The 23437-nt window shown below is 44.7% G+C and overlaps 1 protein-coding gene across 1 annotated transcript in view; it reads left to right on the top strand.

Annotated features, from left to right (window-relative positions):
* The window catches only part of DOCK3 (dedicator of cytokinesis 3), a 261704-nt gene that overhangs the window by 202520 nt on the left and 35747 nt on the right, over positions 1-23437 (top strand). Inside the window, exons 24-34 of the mRNA XM_068983119.1 lie at positions 4013-4140; positions 6367-6513; positions 8520-8618; positions 10442-10536; positions 12436-12511; positions 13002-13102; positions 13350-13408; positions 15470-15618; positions 19764-19849; positions 22256-22282; positions 22408-22503. Of these exons, the coding sequence (XP_068839220.1) occupies positions 4013-4140; positions 6367-6513; positions 8520-8618; positions 10442-10536; positions 12436-12511; positions 13002-13102; positions 13350-13408; positions 15470-15618; positions 19764-19849; positions 22256-22282; positions 22408-22503 (1063 nt within the window). The remainder of the gene's footprint in view (positions 1-4012; positions 4141-6366; positions 6514-8519; positions 8619-10441; positions 10537-12435; positions 12512-13001; positions 13103-13349; positions 13409-15469; positions 15619-19763; positions 19850-22255; positions 22283-22407; positions 22504-23437) is intronic.

The following is a 23437-nucleotide window of genomic DNA, read 5'->3' as shown; positions in this document are numbered from 1 at the left end:
CAACACCATTTATTGAAGAGGCTGTCTTTACCCCATTGTATATTCTTGCCTCCTTTGTCAAAAATAAGGTACCTATAGGTGCATGGATTTATTTCTCGGCTTTCTGTCTTGTTCCATTAGTTTATATTTCTGTTTTTGTGCCAGTACCATACTTTCTTGATGACTGTAGCTTTGTAGTATAACCTGAAATCAGGAAACTTGATTCCTCCAGCTCTATTCTTCTTTCTCAAGACTGCTTTGGTTATTCGGGATCTTTTGTGTTTCCATATGAATTGTGAAATTTTTTGTTCTAGTTCTGTGAAATATGCCATTGGTAATTTGATAGGGATTACATTAAATCTGTAGATTGCATTTGGTAGTATAGTCATTTTCACAATATTGATTCTTCCTAGGAACAATTTCAACAACAATGTTCAATCCAGGAACATGAAATGTCTCTCCATCTGTTTATGTCATCTGATTGCTTTCATTAGTGTCTTATAATTTTCTGTGTACAGTTCTTTTATCTCCTTAGGTAAGTTTATTCCTAGATATTTAATTCTTTTTGTTGTAGTGGTGAATGGGATTGATTCTTTAATTGCTCTTTCTGATTTTTCATTGTTAGTATATAGAAATGCAAATGATATCTGTGTATTAATTTTGTATCCTGCAACTTTGCTAATTCACTGATTAGCTCTATTAATTTTCTGATTCTATCTTTAGGGTTTTCTGTGTACAGTGAGAGCTTTACTTCTTTTCTGATCTGGATTCCTTTTATTTCTTTTTCTTCTCTGATTGCTGTAGCTAGGACTTCCAGAACTATGTTGAATAATAGTGGTGAAAGTAGACACCCTTATCGTGTTCCTGATCTTAGGGGGAATGCTTTCAGTTTCTCACCATTGAGAATAATGTTTGCTATAGGCTTATCATATATGGCCTTTACTGTGTTGAGGCAGGTTTCTTCTATGGCCATTTCTTGAAGAGTTTCAATCATAAACAGGTGCTGGATTTTGTCAAAGGCTTTTTCTGCATCTATTGAGATGATCATATGGTTTTTATCTTTCAGTTTGTGAATATGGTGTATCACATTGATTGATTTCCATATATTGAAGAATCCTTGCATCCCTGGAATAAACCCAACTTGATCATGGTGTATGAGCTTTTTGATGTGTTGCTGAATTCTGTTTGCAAAAATTTTGTCGAGTATTTTTGCATCTATGTTCATCAGTGATATTGGCCTATAGTTTTCTTTTTGTGTGTTGTCTTTGTCTTGTTTTGGTATCAGGGTGATGGTGGCCTTGTAGAATGAATTTGGAAGTGTTCCTTCCTCTGCAATTTTTTGAAAGACTTTTAGAAGGATAGGCATTAGCTCTTCTCTAAATGTTTGCTAGGATTCTCCTGTGAAGCCATCTGGTCCTGGGCTTTTGTTTTTTTGGGAGATTTTTGATCACTGCTTCAATTTCAGTGCTTTTAATTGGGTTGTTCATAATTTCTGTTTCTTCCTGGTTCAGTCTTGGAAGATTGAACTTTTCTAAGACTCTGTCCATTTCTTCCAGGCTGTTTTATTGCTGTAGAGTTGTTCATAATAGTCTCTTATAATCCTTTGTATTTCTGCATTTTCTGTTGTAACCTCTCCTTTTTCATTTCTAATTTTGTTGATTTGATTATTCTCTCTTTTTTTCTTGATAGTCTGGCTAAAGGTTTGTCAACTTTGTTTATCTTCTCAAAGAACCAGCATTTAGTTTTATTAATCTTTACTATTGTTTCTTTCATTTCTCTTTCATTTATTTCTGCTTGGATCTTTATGATTTCTTTCCTTCTGCTAAATTTGGGGAGGGGGGTTGTTCTTTTTCCCATTGTTTTAGATGTAAAGTTAGGTTGTCTATTCAATGTTTCTCTTGTTTCTTGAGGTAGGATCGTATGGCTGTAAACTTCCCTCTTAGAACTGCTTTTGCTGCATCCCATAGGTTTTGAGTTGTCATGTTTTCATTGTCATTTGTTTCTAGAAAGTTTTTGATTTCCCTTTTGATTTCTTCAGTAACCTGTTGGTTATTTAGAAACATGTTGTTTAATCTCCATGTGTTTGTGTTTCTTACATTTTTTTTCGTGTAATAGATATCTAGTCTCATAGCATTGTGGTCGGAGAAGATGCTTGATACGATTTCAATTTTCTTAAATTTACTGAGGTTCGATTTGTGGCCCAAGATGTGGTCTTTCTGGAGAATGTTCCATGTGCACTTGAGAAGAAGGTGTATTCTTCTGCATTTGGATGGAATGTCCTAAAGATATCAATGTATCATCTGATCTAATGTATCATTTAAGACTTGTGTTTCCCTATTAATTTTCTGTTTTGATGATCTGTCCATTGGTGTGAGTGGGGTGTTAAAGTCTCCTACCATTATTGTGTTACTGTCAATTTCTCCTCTTAGGTCTGTTAGTGTTTGTCTTATGTATTGAGGTGCTCCTATGTTGAGCAAGCAGTTTCTTTGTGAGTGTATGGGAAGGCGGACAGCAGACTGCCCTCACTGACATACTTTATTTCTAATACTTTTGCATCTAATAGCTGCTTCTCATAATCACTTAAGAAAAATTGTTTTTATGTGGCTGGAACTATGTAATTGGATTTGGCGATAACAAGCCACCACCAGATTTTCACTTGCATCTCACGTTCATTGAATGTCTGAGCCGCAGCATCTTTCCTGAGGCAGAAGGACTTTTACCAGTGATGTCTTGAACCCAACCCTTACATTTCCCAGAGCATATCAGTTTGGTTTCTTCATCAGGAGATTCCAATAACAAACTGCTATTTTGTCTGCAGGCAGCTATTGGTTGTTAAAAATCCTGCTGTGTTGGCATTTTGGTCTACAAAAGACAGTAGGGACTTCTCTTTTATCCAAGCATCCTTTTAAACATATAATAGTTGTCACTCCATTTTATTTCAACATGTTCTAAGTATTTGACAAGGCAGTCCCCCAGATCTCCTGTATATCACATAATTTGTCTTTTGCCAATAAAGATTTTCATTCTGAATTTCATCTAGAGTACTTAATTATGGCCAAATATGAACAACAAATCCAAAATACCATGGCTTGTTTGTGTTACTGGTAGTCTGACTAAATCATGCTGACTGGCTGTGGTGCCACTTTAATCACACAGTCATTGACCACATAGGAGTGCAAGATACCAGAAACATGTCCACTTCACCTTGTCTTCTCACCACACCTGTGAAGTAAATGCAGAAGGGGGCTGTTAGCATCTCATTGTATAGATGGGAGAAATCAAACCTATAGAAGGAATCAACCTGCCTAAGGTCTTAGAGTGAATTGATAAAAGAGCTTGATTTAGTATTTAACCTTCCTGAATTCAGAGTTCTAAATATAGTCACCCACTGATGAAGATAGTTTTTAGGCAGCATTGAAGAAGAAAGAAAAGAAAAATATTTTAATGTATGCAGTGGGACTGGCAAAGAGGTTTAGCTAATTATCAAAGGCTTATGACAAGGTGGAAGTCCTTCTTCTGTCCCTTTCATTACTGTGGAGTCACACAGCATCCCACAGGCCAGAGGGGGAAAGTGCAGTACAGGCTTAGGAGGGTGGGAGCGCCGGACCGCCATCAGGGCATCATGAAGAGGAACCATTTATAATCCATATCAAGTCTGCTAGTTAGTTCCATCAGCATAGTTCATAGAACTAAGTGTGTCATTTAAATGGAGTTTAATTTGGAGTCTAGTCAATAAAGAGATTTCATTTGGAAGCAGTCTCCTAACATACATCCTGCATAAAAGGCCCTAGATAATTGAGGCCTGAAATGTGAAAAAAGAAAAGAGAGAGAGAAGGAAAATGCTGTGACGTGTCTTCAGATGCCCGGGAAGTGGGCTGTTAGACATGCCCACAGGCAGGAACTGTTTTCCAGCGTGGCTGCAGTCCCAGCCCCACCTGCCTGGAGACCAGCTGCATCCTGTATTGCCCCTGGCTTCCAAAGGTAGCTGGTTCTTCTCCAAAGGGCTGCTTCACCTTTGTGTTTTCTCCCCCAGAATCCCGCCGCATCCTGCTTCCAGTGGTTCTCCATCACATCCACCTTCACCTGAGGCAGCAGAAGGAGCTGCTCATCTGCTCAGGGATTCTCGGCAGCATCTTCTCCATCGTCAAGACCAGCTCTCTGGTAGTGGCCCTAGACCTGTGCCACCCCCGGCCCTAAGCTCTGTCCCCGTCCTGTGTCAGTTTAACCAGAGGCAGACCAACAAAGATCATTTTGTTCACTTCCCAGTCAGAGAAGCTTTCATCAGTGACAAGAAGTTGCCCAAGTGAATGGAGGCCTGCCTATGTGTGCCCAGCAGGCTTCTCAACATAACACAGTCTTGCTATTTAAAAAAACAAAAAACAAAAAAAGTACTACCGTAAATACACCCAGAAACATAGTCATCTGTAGTACCAGAAAACCCCATCCTGTGCTGCTTGCTCTGTTTCTATCAAAAGACAGTACTTCTGTATTCCTGGGAGTGTTCTGAGGATACTCAGGCATGGACGAGCACAAGGAGGCAGGCCCAGGCTGAGAGGCAGCTTGCTCATTCAGACTTTTCTGTCAGCTTCCTGGCAGCTTGATTCCACCCATATGGCATTCCTATACCAAGCCAGATGAGACACAGTATACGAGCGATGCACGTTGCCCGCAATAGTTCTCAGCCTCATGGGATGCTGGAACGGCACTTCAGGGCTCAGGTTTCAGCTGGTAGTGCTCTTGCCTATTTTCCTTCTTCTTTATTTTTAGTTTTTTAGAAGAGACCCATGTTAGAAGGGAGGGGAGATAAAGAAGGCAGAAAAACATGTATCAGGCATGGATAAGGGTAGGAATTTATTTTAATTATGTTATATGTTTATGCTATGGAAGAAATGAATATTTCTTTTAGAAAACTTCTAGAAAACTCTAGGAAAGTATAAACAAATTTAAAATAAGACTGAGTCTTTATTTACACAATCTTCCTAAGTTGAGATAAGGTTTCTGGAGAATAAAATTTCAAGTGCATTTAAAATAAATACCAGGAACCAAGTGATGCAAACATAGGAGGTTAGGTTGTCTGTGAAGATAGCATGGGAGAGGTGCAGAGAAGAAAAAATGTGCTTGGTTTGAACAGGATGCAAGGACTCAGTAGGGTGCTGTGGTATCTGGTATCCTGACTTAAAGGACCATCTGGTGATAGCAGCCCACCTTGGCAGAGCGACTATGATGGCTGCAGTGGCCCTTTTGTTTGCTCTTGGCTCCAGGCAAGGCCCGGCAGCTCTCCTTCCCACCAGGCCTCAGAGAAGCAACACCAGGCACATAAGGTGTACTGGTGACCCAGGGTCAGGGCATGGGAGGCTGGTTGCTAAGGGAAAGAGATAAATTGCAGGGGAAAAGCAAGGGGAGGGGAGGGATGAAAAAGGAATGGGAGCAAGTGAAAATCTGAAGGAAGTGATCTGGTTGTATTTGTGGGGTTAGATACTAACCCCACAGCTACTCAAAAGAGACATCACTGTCTTCAAACAGTTACTGGCCCATGGTAGATACTTAGTGAATGGTGGGTTGATAGATGGAGGGACATTTGGACCGGCAATAGTATAAACGGACTGGAGAAGAGGCAACGGGAATCTCTTTGTGAGATCATGAAAATCAGGCTGTAGGATATGGATTGCACGTGAGAGGTCCAGAAAAAGATAGCACAGACTCTTCCTAAAGTCAGAACTTGCTGACTGGGAAGCAGCCCTCAGTGAGGAAGCATGCTCCATTATTTTTGTGAGGCTACCTTAGAGGGACACACCAAGACCAGGGTCTTTCTGGTCGACCAAGGAACATGAGCAGGAATGCCGAGGAGCTAGAGGGAGCGTGTCTGAGCAGCAGTCAGGCCTGGCAAAGAGTGAGGTCACGCACAGAGAAAATGGTCCTGAGGAAGACTGCAATACTTCTGTGTGCATTAGCAATAGGGAAGCTGCTGCCTCCACACCCTGTGGTGTGAACTCTACCATTTTCTCAGAGTGATAGTCAGCAGTGTTGTGCTCTCTCCTGACTTTTCTAGGAAAATCAGAGAAGACATTTAACTTAGGATCTTCGTTTCATCCTTGTGTATCAAGATTAATGCATCTGCCTGCGGTTCAGAACTGCAGGTGTCAGGGTGTTGCTGTGTGAGGCTCAGTCTCCAGCCCCCAAACCAGGGTAACAGCGGCAGGTGTGCCTCCCTTCCTCGCAGAGCCGTTGTTCCAGGTTCCTTGACACTGCATGCCAGTGAGGCTGGGGGCTCAGTGTTGAGAGCTAAGTCAGATGACCACTCCTGACCGTGGCTGATGTAGTAAGTACTGTCCACTGCGCGTCAGCCAGCCTGGCGTTGACGCTGTGCTCTCTCACTGCTCACTCCAGGAGGCAGATGTCATGGAGGAGGTAGAAATGATGGTGGAAAGCCTCTTGGACGTGCTCTTACAGACTCTGCTCACCATCATGAGCAAATCGCATGCGCAGGAGGCGGTAAGAGGGCAGCGGTGCCCGCAGTGCACAGCGGAGATCACTGTTAGTAACTAACATTCAGGTTTTCTTGCTTTCTTTTCTAACCCGGGGCTCCTCCACACGGAACCTCATCTCACATCACACCACCCTCATCTCAGCTTCCCTCCCTGCATGGTTGTCCGCATGCTGCCCTTTCCCCCTCTCCAGTCAGACTCCATCTCCTCGCTAGGTTCATGCTCAGAGGAGTGTACTTAGGGACAGGCCCAGGGATGCTTCCTGTCCTGTTTCCTGCACACAGTCTCCACTGGCCTTTGCCTTTGGACCAGGTCACTTTCTGTAATATGGAATAAAGCAGAGAATGAAGGTGACAGCTGTCGACTGTTCCTTCTAGGAGCAGGCTCTCGCCAGTGATGTGTGCACCACAGTAATTTTCTCACAGTCTGCTTGTACCTACAAATTAGTTGCTTTTGGCCACAGTTCAGTTCAGTTCAGTTCAGTCGCTCACAGTATTTGTATCTAAATGTGGAGCATCAGCGAAAACATGATGAGGTAGAATGACACTGCATTGTTGGACGGTGATCTCCCATGATCTAACTAGGAGAGAAACAGACTGGGAGAGCTTGCAGGAGAGGCAGAGAGACACCCCCCAGACCCCCCTGTTCCTATGCAGTGTGCACTTCTTAGCCCTGATGTTGGGACATGATAAACAGCTTGCTGGGGATCTTCCTGTTGGCAGTTGGGAGACTTCAGTGATCCCTTTGTGGAAAAGCTCCTGTGGGAGCAAGTCAAGCTCCAGCAAGTTAGGGAGAGCAGAGAGCAGATGTGTTCAAGACCATATGGGCTTGGAAAGAATGTCTGCTCCCTTAGGAACTCCTACACAGGATACTCTCACTATAGGTAACAACATGCTCCCTGGCATGTCCTGGTAGCCCATTCTTCTAACCAGCAATGACGCAGTGCTGGCTGTGGGCCAGACCCTGCTTTTGCACTTTATAAACAGTAACTCACTAGCAATACTAAAGAAGTGATTTATTTCATATACATCTAATGAAGACAACAGTTTATCGAGCACTTCTTTATGTGCTGGCCTTTTTACTTAAATGCTTTATGTACATTAATGCATCTGATTCTCGAAACAAATTATGGCTTATGTCCATTTCTTCAGCTAAAACTGAGGTTCATGTACTTGTATATATTTTGCATACATATATGTCTAATAATTTCATGAGTCACAAAAGGATTTGAGAGACTAAAAAAGAGTTGTCATAGTCCCACAAACTTAAAAACATTTGAAAACTGCCCAAATGAAGTCATTTTCCCTCCATCTCTTCTGAGAAGGCAGCCTTGTAAGAGGAAACCATGCTCAGCTGCCCCATGACAGAAGTTTCCAAGAGATGGTAAAAGTCTTTGGAGTCCTTAAGCCAGGGTTTTCATCTGCGTACCCCAGTTGGAACCTGAAGAAATTTTAAAGACTCATTTTTTTAAAATCTTTAAATTTTTACTTAAAGCCATTAGCTCATCTTCTCAGAAAGGTCAGTTTTGACTCCTCTGCTTTCCTGAGGGTCATGTTGATCTACTGTGTTCCATCTCCAGCAATCACATGTCGGCTCTGGGAGTTCCCAGAGGAGATCCTTGTATAAAGACTGCTCCAGCCCAGCGGGATGGGCAGAGTCCAAATTCTGTCCAGAGAAATCTGAGCTCCTTGTTCCCAGGGACCCCTCCAGACTTTAGTATGGTGCCCTGGCAGTGTATAATGACAAAGGACTATGCAGCCAAAAGTTCCCTAGGGAAAAAACTAGAATATCTGTCTCGTTTGGCAGTACTTCTTTCTTATGGGCTAAGATTTTTCAATTAGCCCCATGCTGCAGCAGTCTTACTAAAATTCCCAAGCCCTCCAGGCACCCCTTTAGCAGAAGAGAAAATTCATTTTCAGGGCCAGAGTTGTCACCTTCCCTCTCATGATCATTGGGGCCATCTCAGACCCTTCCTTCTCTCCTTGCCCTCTGTGGATTGGGGGAACACAGCTCTTGTGATTGGCTTTGCTAAGTGTATTTTGGGTTGTTCCCCAGGGTGAGTATGTGTCCTGCCTTCTCTCGCTGCTCCGCCAGATGTGTGACACGCATTACCAGCACCTCCTGGACAACTTCCAGAGCAAAGATGAGCTCAAGGTAGGCCCAGAAACACTCACCTTTCACCCAGGAAAGGAAGCACGCAGCTAAGACTGCCCAGCAGTTTTTCCCCCTGCCAATAGAGAAGTGCAAGTGGCCTGCCCTGCTGAGAGTGGAAGATTTACCAGCCTCGCTTTACAGCTGACTGTATGGCTTCCAAAAGCAGATAGCCAGCAGTGTTCCCATACAGCCAGACCCCAGGAACGCTGGCAAGTCTTCCCTGACTGATCGCAACCCGTGACCATGTGCCTCTAAGAGACACTTCTCTGGGCCACACTGATTATCAGTCAACCAGGACTCTTCCCTCTCTTATAAACACAGCAGTTGAGTTGTAGGTTACCCATGAAACAGGCTTCACTGTTTAATAACTGTAGTAATAATAATAATAATGACAACTTTTCTTCAGTAAAACATATTTCTGAAAGATTCGTATTTGTAGAAAGCAAATACAAACACTGTCCATTGGCTATCACTCTGGATCTAGAGCACTGAGGGACAGATAGTCCAGAGAAATGGGCCCATGGTCCAGATGACAGGAGAGTGTTCCCAAACTTTGAAGGGTATCAGCTGCTGGCAGACTCCAAGGGCTTGTGTGTTTGCATTAGAGCATGCTACTGAGTTCATCCCTGGATAAAGGAACTGTTGTAAACTTTATGTCTATACTTTGCCTCCATCCAGAGTCACGTCACTTGTCAATATTTCACAGTAGTGCACTATACTGTTTTCCATTTGTGTAATCTTTATTAATCATATGAGTTAATCAGTATCACTAACACATTAAAGTATCACTAACACTTTCTGGTGTTTGATCTGGCCTACCTTTCCACAGATGTGGGTCTCTGCAGATTGTTATCCCTAACTTACTGCAGTGAGGCCAGCCTGTCTTCTCAGAGGGATGAACTTGACAGCCCTTGCAGTGAGCCATAAGTTAACCAGGGCCTGGAGCTCATATACAGGTCAAGCAATGCTTGAGCTGGGGTGTAGAGCTTGAAAATCCAGTCCTGAGTCTTCTAGATCATTTTCATCGTATGTGTGTGTGTTTGTGAGAGAGAGAAGGACACTGACCAATTCTCAATCAGAAGCATCATTCTCTTACTTTTTAATTAAATGTTTGTTTTTATCACAGCAGTATGTATATACGATTTTAAAAGCCAAAGCATCTTACAAAGTGTGTAAATAAAACTGGTTCCTTGGCTCAACCTCACCACGTCTACCCACTACTCCCGCAAAGCAGCCACTTTGAACTCTTCTTTTGTTCTTCAAGTAGCTTCTACTGCCATTTAAATTTTTAAAATTTTTAGTTATTGTTTATTTTCTTCTTCCCACAGAAAATGAGGCTGATTCTCCTGAATCAGCAAGCGTTTCATTAACCAGTCTTGGCACTGTTCTCATTGCTTTCATGGAGAAGCACATTTTTGGAGATACTCACTCATCTGTCCCTGAAGTGCTTCTCCAGTCCATGTGTTCTCACCACCCAAGAAAACAAGTTCTCACAATCAGGTGCTCAGGGGCCATCCCCCACAGATTGAGACCAGTGGTTTGGATGCCATGTCTGCTGGACCGCCTGTGTTTTGGCCTTTAGGCACTGGGCTGAGCAGGTATAGAGCTGCATCTCTTCTCCCCAGTTTAGGACTGGCCTGCGGCAGTGGCCAGACCTCACTGCCACGCAGCCCTCTAGGAGAAAAGCAACTCATGAAGGGAGCCAGAGTGTCACCCACTGGTCCTCTCCATTCTCATGATCTAGAGGTCAGAGAACCTGTTGAGGAGGTATGTGCTGCAGTGGTAGAGGGGGCGTCTCACATCAGATTTTCCTCTCGGCCCAGGAATTCCTGCTGAAGATTTTCTGCGTGTTCCGGAACCTGATGAAGATGAGTGTCTTTCCTCGGGACTGGATGGTGATGAGACTTCTTACAAGCAAGTGAGTGTGGAAGGGCCCTGCGCCAGCCTCAACGCAGCTGTCCCCAGACTATTACATGTGAGAGAAGAAGCAAGATGGAAACTTGTCAAGGTCAAAGCTGTGGGGACAGAGAGGAGAGGGTTCAAATGTGAAAGTGTTTGGAAGCACAGTCAGCAAGACTTTGCCATTTACCAAAGTTCAGGGAGGAGAAATAGTCAAAGATTGTTCAAAAGTAGAGTCTAAGTGCCTGGCAGATGGTATGCTGGTAAGGGTAGGAAAGGAACTTCTATGAATGGGAACTGTGATACCAGAGGAGGGCTCCTGCCTCAGGAGGGCCTGCTCATTGGCCTCTGTTGCTCTGCGGTTTCAGGCAGCATCACAAGCCTTCCTCTTGACTTGATTTGTGTTGTCTGCCAGACAGTGCTCAATCCCCACAGCTAGTGCTAATTACCCACCCAAGACTGTGAGGCTCTGCCCACCTCTGACACTGGCCACAGAATTCACTCCAAGGTTGACCCCACTTGTCTGCCCCATTCATATTTCTGCCCTGTGCAAAGCGAACAAGTCATGTGGGTGGTAGGGTGTTTGCTTGTTGGGTCCCCCTATACTCAGGAGAAGGCCACTTGGCGTCCACTCTCTAGCCTACTGCCTCCTCCCTCTGATTGGCCTTTTACATAGGCATTATGCAGAATGTAGTGAAATTATTTGTGTTAGATTTATTAGCAAGGTGTCAGGATGGTCTTTCTACTCTGTACGTTTTATAGTGCTCTTTTTTTTAAAAATTGCAAACATTTCATAGAGAACAGAAGAATGGTTATAAACAGTGTTGCAGAGATATTTCCTTAAATAGTGGATTTTCCATTTGACCCCCTCTTGTTTCTGTCTCTTAGTTCTACTCAGCACTTCAGGCTCTCCAGCCCATTCTGCAGGAGCAAGCCTCTTCTTTCAAGGCTTTTACTTTTCAAATTTATTTGCTGGTAATGAGTCTCTCTAATGCACTGTTTTTGCCTTGCCCCTCTTCTGCACCAAAGCTTAGGTGGTCATTGTTAGGTGTAAGCTCCTTTGCCAGGCATCCGATGCCCTTGGTAATTAAACCCTTACTCACCTGTCGCGCTTCACTTTCTCTCTCGCTTAACCTGTGCTCTTGACTCTAGCAAGCCAGCCTCCCATTAACCCTTAAATGTGCCCAAGCAAAAATTGAGAGTGATATTCTAGATCAAAGGCTGAGGTCAAATTACTTACACATGAAAATAACAGTATGTGATAAAAGTAGAGAATTAATAACTGTAAATCCCTGTTATCAAGTGGAGTAATAGAATAATACTCCTAAGTCCTCTGTTGGTCATAATACAGGTTCATTTTCCTAAGATCCCCCCAATACTAGAGTCACTCTTTGAACTGGAAGAAGCCTGAAAGAACCATGAAACCTTACTCCCCTCCTTTTATAGGGAAACTGTGGCCAAAGAAAAGTAGTGCCAAGACCAGGTATCAGCAGAGCTTGGTCTAGAACCCACTAGTAGGGCACTTCTCCACAGGGGTTTTTTTGTGGGGTTTGTGCCATGTATTCCTCTCACATGGGCTTCCAGGTGGCTCAGGGCTAAAAAATCCACCTACCAATGCTGGAGACATGGGTGCTATCTCTGGGTTGGGAGGATCCCCTGGAGAGGAAAATGGCAGCCCCCTCCAGTATTCTTGCCTGCGAAATCCCATAGGGAGAGGAGCCTGGTGGGCTACGGTCCATGGGGTCGCAAAGAGGCGGACACAACTGAGCACGCACACACATCCTTCTCCCTTAAAGTCACATCTTACACGAGAGCTTCTTGTACTCAGGAAGCTTGCACATGGGCCGCAGACTGCGGGTGCTAAGCTGCAGGGTGCCAGTGCCAGCCCTTTAACTCTCTGACGCCTTGTCCCCTGCAGCATCATAGTCACCACTGTCCAGTACCTGTCTTCTGCTCTGCACAAGAATTTCACAGAGACAGACTTCGACTTCAAGGTAGGAGCTCCTGAAATCCATCACTCTCTTCGTAATAACCACAGAAAGCCAAAAACCAGACTCCCTGTTTTTATTTTTGTTTTTGTTTTACTTAAAACAGCTGTTTTATTTTGCTCACAGGTTTGCAGGTCAGGAATTTGAGAAGGATTCAGCTAAGTGTCTGAGAGGTGGCTAGGGGCTTTCTTTATCTGTGCATAGTATCAAACAGCTTCCAGGCTTGATAATGATTAGAGTATAACCTAAGAAACCCCTCTTGGAGGTGCTGGGAGCCAGAAACCCATGAGTTTGTTTTCCAGTCCAGAATCAACCCTGTTGGTTTCAGAGAAGTCAAGAAAGCAGGGGAAAGTCCTGTTTGTAAAGATACTTTTCTAAAAACCACGATCTTAACACTGAAATGAATTCTGCGCTACATGCATATATTTAGAATCTCTCCTTGCAAGGTTAAGAACTCAGGCTGTCACATATTTCCTCTTTCTCTCTCTCTCTCTAGGTGTGGAATTCTTATTTTAGCCTGGCAGTTCTGTTCATAAATCAGCCAAGCCTTCAGCTAGAAATCATTACTTCCACCAAGAGGAAGAAAATTCTAGATAAGTAAGACATATGTCTCTTACCCATCTTCCTACATGTGCCCAGATGGGGTTATGTTTCCAGGAGGGGCTCCTAGAGACGTCCACAAGGTTCTCATTGAGGTGGCTTCCCAAGGAGCCAGGTGTAAGAGCTCAACTGAGAGCAGAATGACTTTGTCTTTTGGAAAACGCTAGAAACAGAGCTGAATCCTGGCCTCCTGTCTTCCTGAACCTTCTTGTGCTAATAGTTGCTTCCTGTGTTCTATTCCCAGGTATGGGGACATGCGTGTGATGATGGCTTATGAACTCTTCAGCATGTGGCAGAATTTGGGTAGGTCTTTTCTCCACACTCTTCCCTTACACATATTGTGTAGCCAAATAAGAAGTTACAAGACTAATGACTTCCTCCAGGTTTTATGAATGTTAATTCAGACCCAAGAGATCTTCACATATCTTTAGCATAACACCTCAGATGGATGGTATAGTGTAGCACATGTGCACAAAGCCCTTGGCAGGGAGAGTTAAGCTGAGAAATAAGACCCCAGTGATACATATGCACAGACCCTTTTTTGAGAACAAAAGTCAAAAGGAGAAAAAGAAGATGAGGCTGTAAGAATATAAGTCTGAGGCTCTAAGAGTATAAGATCCTCTGGGCTGTCCATGTCCCAGTCCAGATGTCACAGGCCCAGAAGCCCAGTCAGCACATGAGCAAGGGCAGCAAAGATTGAAACCCTCCTTGGGTCTCTGGCATTCAGGCATTCAGACAAGGTTCCCGCTGCCAGGTGCATGTATGAAGGGAACTGCCGCATCTAGGTGAGACTGACTTTAGTCCCCTTTCTTTCGACAGCTTCTCTTTGCTGCTTCTCTAATATCCAGCACTTTGGATCTTGAAATTGTCAGGTTTTGGTGGAATCCTTGGGGTGCCCTGGTAACTAGGTGGGCTGTCCTTTGCTTCTGTCAGCTGCTTAGATAGGCCTGCCTGGATGCCAGAGAAGCTGCTGCTGTTCTTCCCAATGAGAACTGCTTTCAACTAAGCTCATGACTCTGAAGTCTTAGGAAGGATGGCCATAAAATCTCATAGTCCTCCGTCAGTCATCCTAGTCACAACCCTAGAAGCAGCAAGCAAGATGCAAGGCATTTCTGCCAGCCCTGGGGCCTTCCATCCCTGAGGGGGGATGCATTTCCCCAAACCAGCTCTCTAGCTTCAGTGCTCATACCCTCTGCATCCAGCACAGTCCAGATATAAATGTTCACCCTGAAGTTGATTCTGAAATTCCCAGAAATACAAGGGACCAGCACTATACCAAATACCAAGATTGGAATATGCAGAATCTGCCTCCAGGCTAGCTAACACTTGGTCCTTAGGTAGGCTTTCAACATGGAAGAATTCAAAAACCATGTCAGATTTCCCCCAAGAAAGCCATTGCTACCTCATTGTTTTTGGTGGAAATGATATTTTCTAGTTCTCAGGAACTGATTTTGCTTGATGCTAACAGTCACTACACAGGCCCACAGTTTGTCCCCTGAGTCTCTGAAGGACTGAAAACAGAGCTCTGGAAGACGGTTCACTCTGTTTCACCTTTACAAGGAAGAGAAAAGTTCTGTCCCATAGTCTTGAAGACTGGCCCTGGATTCTGGGAACATGCCCCAAATGACAGGCTAGTCACAGGGAAATTCATATCACACTCTTCCCATGGACAGGCCTCATTAAGAAAATTGAGAGTTGAGCCAAGCTGGTTTGAATAAATATAGTGCTACCATCAAAAATGCAATGTGAAGGCAAGGGGTGGGATCGGAGGTACACGTAGAGAGTCTCTCAGCCAGTCTGTCAAGGTACGTCTGTGCAGGAGGCTCCTGCTAACTCAAGAGGGGGACTCTTAGGCACATTTGAGCACTGATGATGAAGAGCCTTGTGGACTTCAGACCTCTAGCAGACTGAACATCCTCACCACTTAAATGCCTCTGGGCTACAGGCAGAAACCCCAGGGTCAGTACACTGTGTTTAAGTAGAAATTGATGAATTTTCCTTGCTGAGTAAATACTGTGAACAGACTATTGGAAACTATTGCAGGGTACTCAGAAGTCCTATTCTATCTAGAGTAGTGACTCTGCTCTTTGACCTCAGAATGATTTTCAGATAGTTTGTAGAACCTCCCAGCAAATTCTTTGGAAAGAGCTTGTGTCTGTTGAATTTTCTTTCAACTGGACTGAGCCAATTTAGTCTGCAAACTCTTAAAAAGCCAAGGGAAGGGACTATCTCAGAAGCCCACAGAGGAGAGCTTTCTGTATTCTCTAATGCTCCCAGTGAAGGTCAGATCATGTGCTGTGGCCCTACTCGGGAAGCTTCTGTGGCTGGAGCATAAACTTTTATCTGCTGGGTTGTGTTGTTCAGGTGAACATAAGATCCACTTCATTCCGGGAATGATTGGCCCGTTCCTGGGTGTGACACTGGTCCCACAGCCTGAAGTGCGGAATATCATGATTCCCATCTTTCATGACATGATGGACTGGGAGCAGAGGAAAAACGGCAACTTCAAACAGGTGAGACCCACCCCCTGGTGGTGTTAGGGGTACTCTTCCCTGGAATGGACCCCTTTTGCCCTGGCACATGGTGCAGATGGCCAGGCTGTAGTTCTAGTGTAGTTCTTGGCCGTCTTGAGTCCCATCCAAGGGCTTCCCTCCCTTGCTGGCCAGAAGTGATTTGTGGATTTTCTTCATGAAGTGCTACCAGAGAAGAATCAGAGGAAAGGAACCGCATCATGTGAAAGGACTTTTCTGATCAAGGAGAGAATGACTGAGGCTGTAACCTCCCAACTTCACTCAGAGGGCACTCCCAGAAGTATGTTGTCTTTTCTCTCTGGAGGTTCCCCAGTGTGTATGGTCCAGGCATTTCTGTGGCTAGAGCCCAGACCAGAAAACTTCTCAGAGCTGAGAACTTCACAGACTCCTGCACAGAGGGCTGGGCCCATGAGGGATAAGTGCTTGGTTTCTGACTGAGTGGCTTCAGGCTGTGCCTCTGGGCGTTCCTCCACCACCCCTAAAGTGGAGGAGAGGGCCCCTGCCCTTGTATCTGTAGCTCCAAGGAATAGGACTAGGAACAACAGATAGAAAACAGTGGTGGTAACACCGATTTTAGCCAATAAAAGGAATAGCTTGCTCGCAAAAAGTGATTTGCTATAAGCTGGCCTGCTTTCAGAGATGAGGAGGTCCTCTCTGTTGGTGGTTCTCAAACGGAAGCTCCCTGGAGTCCTCTAGGGGAGAGTTCTCTGTTGCCTTGGGGACTGTAATCACTTCCCTCTAAGCTCCCTGCCAACTCTGTGATTCTGGGGAAAACCAGTGGTCTTAGAGTGAGTGATTCTAACACTGACAACAGACAGGGTAAACAGTAATTTTTAAATTTTTATTTATGTATTTTTATATTTACAAAGAGTAAAATTCACTCTTTGGGATTTACAGCTCTGTAAATTTGGCAGACACATGAAAGTCATGTAACCACCATCACAATCAAGATTTTAAAAAAATTTTTCTAATTCCTAAAATTTCCATCTCGCTACCCCTTTCTAGTCAAACCCTTCCCCTACCTTTAACCTGTGGCAACCATTGATCTTTTCTCCATCACTGTCATTGTGCCTTTTCCAGAATGTCATGTAAAGGGAATCATGTAGACTGTAGCCTCTTGAGACTGACTTCTTTCACTTAGAGCAGTATGATTGCATCAATTATCTTTGTTGTTATTCAGTCGATCAGTCGTGTCCAACTCTTTGCGACCCCTTGGACTGCAGCACACCAGGCTTCCCTATCCTTCACCATCTCCCAGAGCTTTCTCAGACTCACACCCATTGAGTCGGTGATGCCATCCAACCATCTCGTCCTCTGTCATCCCTTTCTCTTCCTGCCTGCAATCTTTCCCAGCATCAAGGTCTTTTCTAATGAGTTGGTTCTTCACATCAGGTGGCCAAAGTATTGAAGCTTCAGCTTTAGCATCAGTCCTTCCAATGAATATTCAGGACTGATCTCCTTTAGGATTGACTGGTTTGATCTCCTTGCAGTCCAAGGGACTCTTATGAATCTTCTCCAACACCACCATTCGAAAGCATCAATTCTTTGGTGCTCAGTCTTTTTTATGGTCCAACTCTGTCACTGTTTATGCTTTTTCCCCATCTGTTTGCCATAAAGTGATGGAACCGGATGCCATGATCTTAGTTTTTTGAATGTTGAGTTTTAAACCACCTTTTTCACTCTCCTTCCATAAATAAAAATTTCACCTTCATCAAGAGGGTCTTTAATTCCTCTTCACTTTCTGCCATAAGGGTGCTGTCATCTGTATATCCGGCAATCTTGATTCCAGCTTCTGCTTCATTCAACTGGCATTTCACATGATGTACTCTGCATATAAGTTAAATAAGCAGGGTGACAATATACAGCCTTGATATACTTCTTTCCAATTTTGAACCAGTCCATTGTTCCATGTCCAGTATTAACTGCTACGTCTTGACCTACATAGAGGTTTCACAGGAGGCAGGTAAGGTGGTCTGGTATTCTCATGTCTTTTAAGAATTTTCCACAGTTTATTGTGATCTATAGTCAAAGGCTTTAGCATAGTCAATGCAGGAGGCCGGTAAGGTGGTCTGGTATTCCCATCTCTTTTTAAGAATTTTCCACAGTCAAAGGCTTTATAGTCAATGAAGCAGAAGTAGATGTTCTTCTGGAATTCTCTTTTTCTCTGATCCAGCAGATGTTGGCAATTTGGTCTCTGGTTCCTCTCCCTTTTCTAAATCCAGTTTAAACATCTGAAAGTTCTTGGTTCATGTACTGTTGAAGCCTTGCTTTTAGAATTTTGAGCATTACTTGGCTAGCATATGAAATGAGTGCAGTTGTGCAGTAGTTTGAATGTTCTTTGGCATTGCCCTTCTTTGGGATTGGAATGAAAACTGACCTTTTCTTTTCAAGAACATTGGTTTTATAAAATAAAAGTAACTACACAGACCTGAAATGTTCATTATCACCAATTATGACGTTATATTTGAAGACCTTAGCATTTTGTGTAACCTAAAGACATGGATTTTGCATACATTGATCTTTAGTGTCGTGTTTTAGATTTCTCAGTTTCTTTTAGTAACTTCTCCCTTTATCAGCACTACAGAGAGTGAGGAAGTACTGTCCCTAAATCCTTCCATCACCAGTTCATACTAATACAGAAGTTCTGAACCTGGAATAGGCCTCAGAACGACCTGAGAGCTTGTAAAAACACAGATTGCTGACCCCCCACAACCCCTGAGTTTTTGATCCAGTGGAGCCTGGGAATTTGTGTTTCTAATAAGATCTCTGGTGACTTGCTGCTGCTGGCCAGGGAGCTATTTTGAGAACTCCAGGAAACGGCTGTGCCCATTTTTGCACCGTTGTACCCTCTGCTGCTCCAGGTCCCCTCCCACCTTTGCCCTGTTCTGGAAAGCACAACCTATACCTGCGTGTGTGAAAAGAGATCCCTACCTGACTTTGCATGACCCCAGGCAAGTCCCTGCTGGTGCCTTTTCTCCTCACAGAGAAAGGCAGACGACCTCAATCCCAAGGACTGCAGTCCTCAGACTTTGTGTGTTTTCCAAAAAGTATATTCAAGCAGCTGACTCATTAGAGGCCAGATGTAGATGTACAACCATCTCCATCCTGGCCGTAGCAGACCGCTATAAAAGGGCCATATTTATTCATCCATTTTCATTTTCCACTGATAGGATTTCAAAAGCCATAATTGCCTTCAATGACTTTTCTAATTCAGTTATTCTTTTACTACTTCATTGCCTTAGGACTCTGGCCCTGTGTAAAATGAGGAAATGCCTTTTGTTATAGCTCATTATTAAATGGAGCCATGCCATTTTTTGTTGATATAAAATATACAAATAATTGCACAGGACCACATTTCAAAGGTTAATGAGCAGTTTAAAAGATTTTTTTATCTTACATCACTTTACAACTAATTTCTCACTTCAGAGTAAATGCATTGAGGCCTATTAGGAAAGTGGCTGAGCACTGTTGAAACCCACCTTGCAAATTGGTGGGTTAGGAATGGACACAGTGTTTCTCCTCACAGTCTAAGAATCCAGTAACAAGTGCAGGGCCCCCAGTGACAAGGCAGCTGCAGGACGAAGTCTCTGTGAGGACGAAGAATGGAGCCTTTTCTCCTCAAGGACAATCTCTGAAGGAAACCCATCTCCCTCAGTGCAAACAAATGTCAGCCGTTAATGTGAGGACCAGCCCCCAGCAAGCGTCCTTTGTGACTGGCTGACGGAGGGTAAAGTTCTAACCAAGTATGTCTTATACATACAAATTCTCTTGAATGAGAATTTTTAAGAAAGAAAAACAACACTTGACAAAGGCCTCTTTGGGATCCAAAATACTTCTCTTTCCAGAGAGTCCTTGCCTTTTGCCCCTAGTCTGGGAAAAGAGTATCTGAGATGTACGTGTAAGTTCCAGCTCTTACTTAAACCCCCAGAGTGGGAGCCTTCCTGATGGGGGGAGACAGGGTGGCTTCCCAGTGCTGTAGGTGAGATCCCACCTTCTCCAGGATTTCTTTGGTACAAGAACAAAAGCAGGAAGCAGCTCCCCAGCATCCTTACCCATCACAGAGGGCTGGATTTCGCTTCCTTCCCCTGAGCTCATTTGGGGTTTACAAAATCTCTGCTTCCCTCTAGGTGGAGGCCGAGCTGATTGACAAGCTGGACAGCATGGTGTCAGAAGGGAAAGGCGATGAGAGCTACAGGGAGCTCTTCGGTCTGCTGTAAGCTGCTTCAGCCTGAGGCACCCCACGTTGGGGTAGAGGGTGAAGTGGGCTAATGAAGGGTAGGGGTGCAGCCTGTTCTGGGCAGGCTTCAGAGCGTGGGTATCAGGAGAGACCCAGGTTGTTGCTGGTGGTAGCAATGCTCATCTCTGTCAACAAGAAAGAGACTTCATGACAGCAGGCTCTCTCAGGGATTATCGTAATTAACTGAAAGATGTAGACACAGATAGTAACTCTGAGCTCTTGGGTTTGCCAGTAGGAAAAGGATCATCATATGTCTTCATACCATGTGCTGTATCCTAGTTGGGCAAACAGCTCATAGGGACTCAATGAGGGCTCAGCACTGGCCTTTTTTGGGGAGGGGAAGGGGTTTAAATCTCAGCTTTGTAAGACTGTACAGTCAGCTTGAAAAATAGTACCATGCATTTTGTGACTTAAAGAAGTTATATCCCCTTTCCAGACCAGTTTCACTTGTGAAACAGGGTGGCTGTACTGACTGAATGTCAAGGGTCCCAGGTCCACCAGTATGGCTTCTGCCCTGAGTTGATGGGGCCACAAACCCTGACAGGACCCAGCTATAGGGCTCAGTCTAAAGGAGGGACTCGGGAGAGCCATGGTCCTCCCACATAGGCAATAAATTGGGTTTTTTATCTTCCCGAAAAGCAAAACGTGAAGACATTTACAGCCTTAGAGCCCCCTCCCATCTCACTCATTGTTTCTAGCTGTGAGATTTTCTAGCTTTAGCATTTTTAAGATAAGCTTATAACATATTTTCTGTTAATTATACTGTACATTTGCTTAGAACTTTACAGTGGACGAAATATGTTGACATTTCTGATTTAATCCTCACAATACATCTGTGAGGTGGGCAGGGCAGAGAGTATCCTGATAAGTAAAAATAATGCAGCTGAGCTTGGAGAGGTGGTGGCATTGCCCTCAGTTGCATGGCCACTAAGAAGCATGTCTGGGGATACCACCCAGATGTTCCAGTTTCAAGAGGGGGAAGTCTTTCTCCTGTACCCTGCGTATGTAGTTTGTTCCTTGATGAGTCATGGAATAAAATGCGAATTCACTTGAAACTTAAGTAACTTTAATTTGTGAAAATGAATCCATCCCTAGGATTTCTCTTTTGGCCAGAGATGTTTCTAATTATGGAAATAAGGAAGCGAAGTCTCTTCCTAAGCCACTCACTGATGATTTTACTACAAAGGAAAAAGCACAAAAATAACTTGGAGTTAGTAATTACCTGATAAAGAAATGTTTCATAAACTCTTCTGAGTCATGTCTGAGAACTGAAAGCCACTGATAACCGTGGAGCAGCATTTCCCAGTTTGTGTTCAGGAGAAGATGTTTGTGTATGTACACTGGGGGATGTAGATCATGGGCTAATCAGTTTAGAAAAGACTCAGTGAAAGAAAATTAAACAAAGCTCTGTATTGTATAACTTCTCAAAGCCTTCAATATGCAGAAAGGTGTGAAAAATCTCTGCAGAGGAGGGTGTAGTGATCCACCACTTTCATGCTTGTTTGCTCACAGAACACCTCTCTGTCCCCCAGGACACCAGAGCTCTGTAGAACATAGTTGGGGAAATGTGTACACAGTTGCTTTTCCCACACAGCTCAGAGGTGAGAACCAGTGATCCTGCCATCTTGCTCTAGGAACGTGGGTCACCTGGGAAACCCTCACTCTCTCAGAGGCCCCATCTCAGGTTAGACACTCTGTGCAAGGAAGACAGTTGGCATCACCACAGCATCAACAACCGTCAGGCTATGGGTGTGAGTCCCCACTGCTGGTCCCTGGCTGAGCCCTCCACTCTAGGGGACTCTCATGACCTCAGGGAGCTCAGGTCAGTGTACAAAGGGGTCAGCAGTAAGACCTGCACCTGGGATCGTCAATGGGAAGGTAGAGGATCTCAGAAGCCAGGTTCTTTGGAGAAGTCAGAGCCTACCTGGAGATAATAGGAGCACAGGCTGACAAGTGAGAAAAGGACCCAGGCATGCAGCTCTTGGCTCTGGCCATTTTCTCTTTAAGTCTTCTGTGACAGTGGAGATGACCAGGCATAACTCTTGGACTCACTCTCTGTCCTTCATGCTGCACCCTCAAGACTGATTGCAGTCTTACCCTTGGTCTACATGAAGAGGCTGGTCAGCGTGTTTGCTGAGGATGGTTCTGAGCAGTGATAGAGGCAGCCAGCCAGTTGGCAAAGCCAGGTCTCTCCCTCAGTGGACTGGTCTTCAGCTGCTTCCTCAGAACAAAGTGTGTACTCCTACAGAGGCTGGGGCTCTGAAGCTTCTCCCTCAGCTCAGGGGCATCCTTAAGAGCTCACACAGGACAACGGAAGACGTGTTCATTTGTTGCTGTCCATTCAGTAATTGCTTTGTCTTTGCTTTCTGCTGCATGGAGTAGAACCCAGCTGTTTGGGCCCTACCCCAGGTAAGACTGCCATGTGGTAAGTCTGCCGTCTCCAGATCCACCACAGGCCCCCCGGGCTCTGGGACCTTACTCTGGTGCCCCCGGGAGGCTCATGAATTGTGCGTTCTGTTTGCTTCTATCAATAGCCTGCTGGAGAAGGTTGAACAGGAGACATGGCGCGAGACCGGCATTTCCTTTGTAACCTCAGTCACCCGCCTCATGGAACGCCTTCTTGACTACAGGTATCTTCTCAGGAACCTACCTGACCTCTTCTCTGGTCACATGCTCTCCCCAGCAGGAGGATCCCCTGACCTTAAAATTGAGACCATGTGGCCACAAGAGGCAGGGCTGTTCTGGTATTGTGTGCCATCACCAGTCATTAGGAATCTTCTGATAGCCAAGGAGGAAGGGGTGAAAGCCTTCTCTCAGGGGTAGGCCAGGATTTCCTAGGCTTACCCCTGATACATGGGCACATGTACCTTGGCGGTGTCATAGGGACATGTAGCCGTCTGGCTTTTCATCCAGAAAAGTCAAGCCTCAGAGGGATGGGCACAGCAGAGAGGAGGAGAAGGGCTGTCTCCAGAGTAAGGGGGAACCTTAGTGCAGACCATCCTCAGAGCCGTATGGCAGGTGGGCAGAGAAATATCACTCAGTGCAGAACTGTTGTACTTGTTTGGACTTCCCTGGTGGCTCAGCAGTAAAGAATCTCCCTGCAATGCAGGAGACATGGATTGGACCCCTGAGTTGGGAAGATCCCCTGGAAAAGGAAATGGCAACCCACTCCAGTATTCTTGACTGGAAAATCCCATGAACAGAGGAGCCTGGCAGACTGCAGCCCATGAGGTGGCAGAGTCAGACATGACTTAGCGACTGCACAGCAACAGAGCTGTGACCCAGGAGGACTTTCACTTCTTTTTTCCAGGGCAAAGGGTACCCGGTTTTTCCATGCCTCCATTCTTTGTGTAAAATCCATTTATTTCTGTCCCTTGACCCTGGCCAGGTGTAGATGAGAGGAGGCAGCGTGTGAGCTCAGAGATCTTTATGATATGTGGAGTCTGGGAGATCACACGTAATCCATTATTTCCTGAAAGCCTGCCTTCTCAGTCATATCATGGCTTTTGACTTAGCCTAAAAGGAACACTGCCACTCACTGGGGCCTTAGCTGTTCTCTCAGTA

This window comes from Capricornis sumatraensis, chromosome 10 (genome assembly GCF_032405125.1).
Source record: "Capricornis sumatraensis isolate serow.1 chromosome 10, serow.2, whole genome shotgun sequence".
Classification (NCBI taxonomy): Eukaryota; Metazoa; Chordata; class Mammalia; order Artiodactyla; family Bovidae; genus Capricornis; species Capricornis sumatraensis.
Note: the sequence above shows the minus strand (reverse complement) of the source record. Positions and strands in the feature narration are given on the sequence as shown.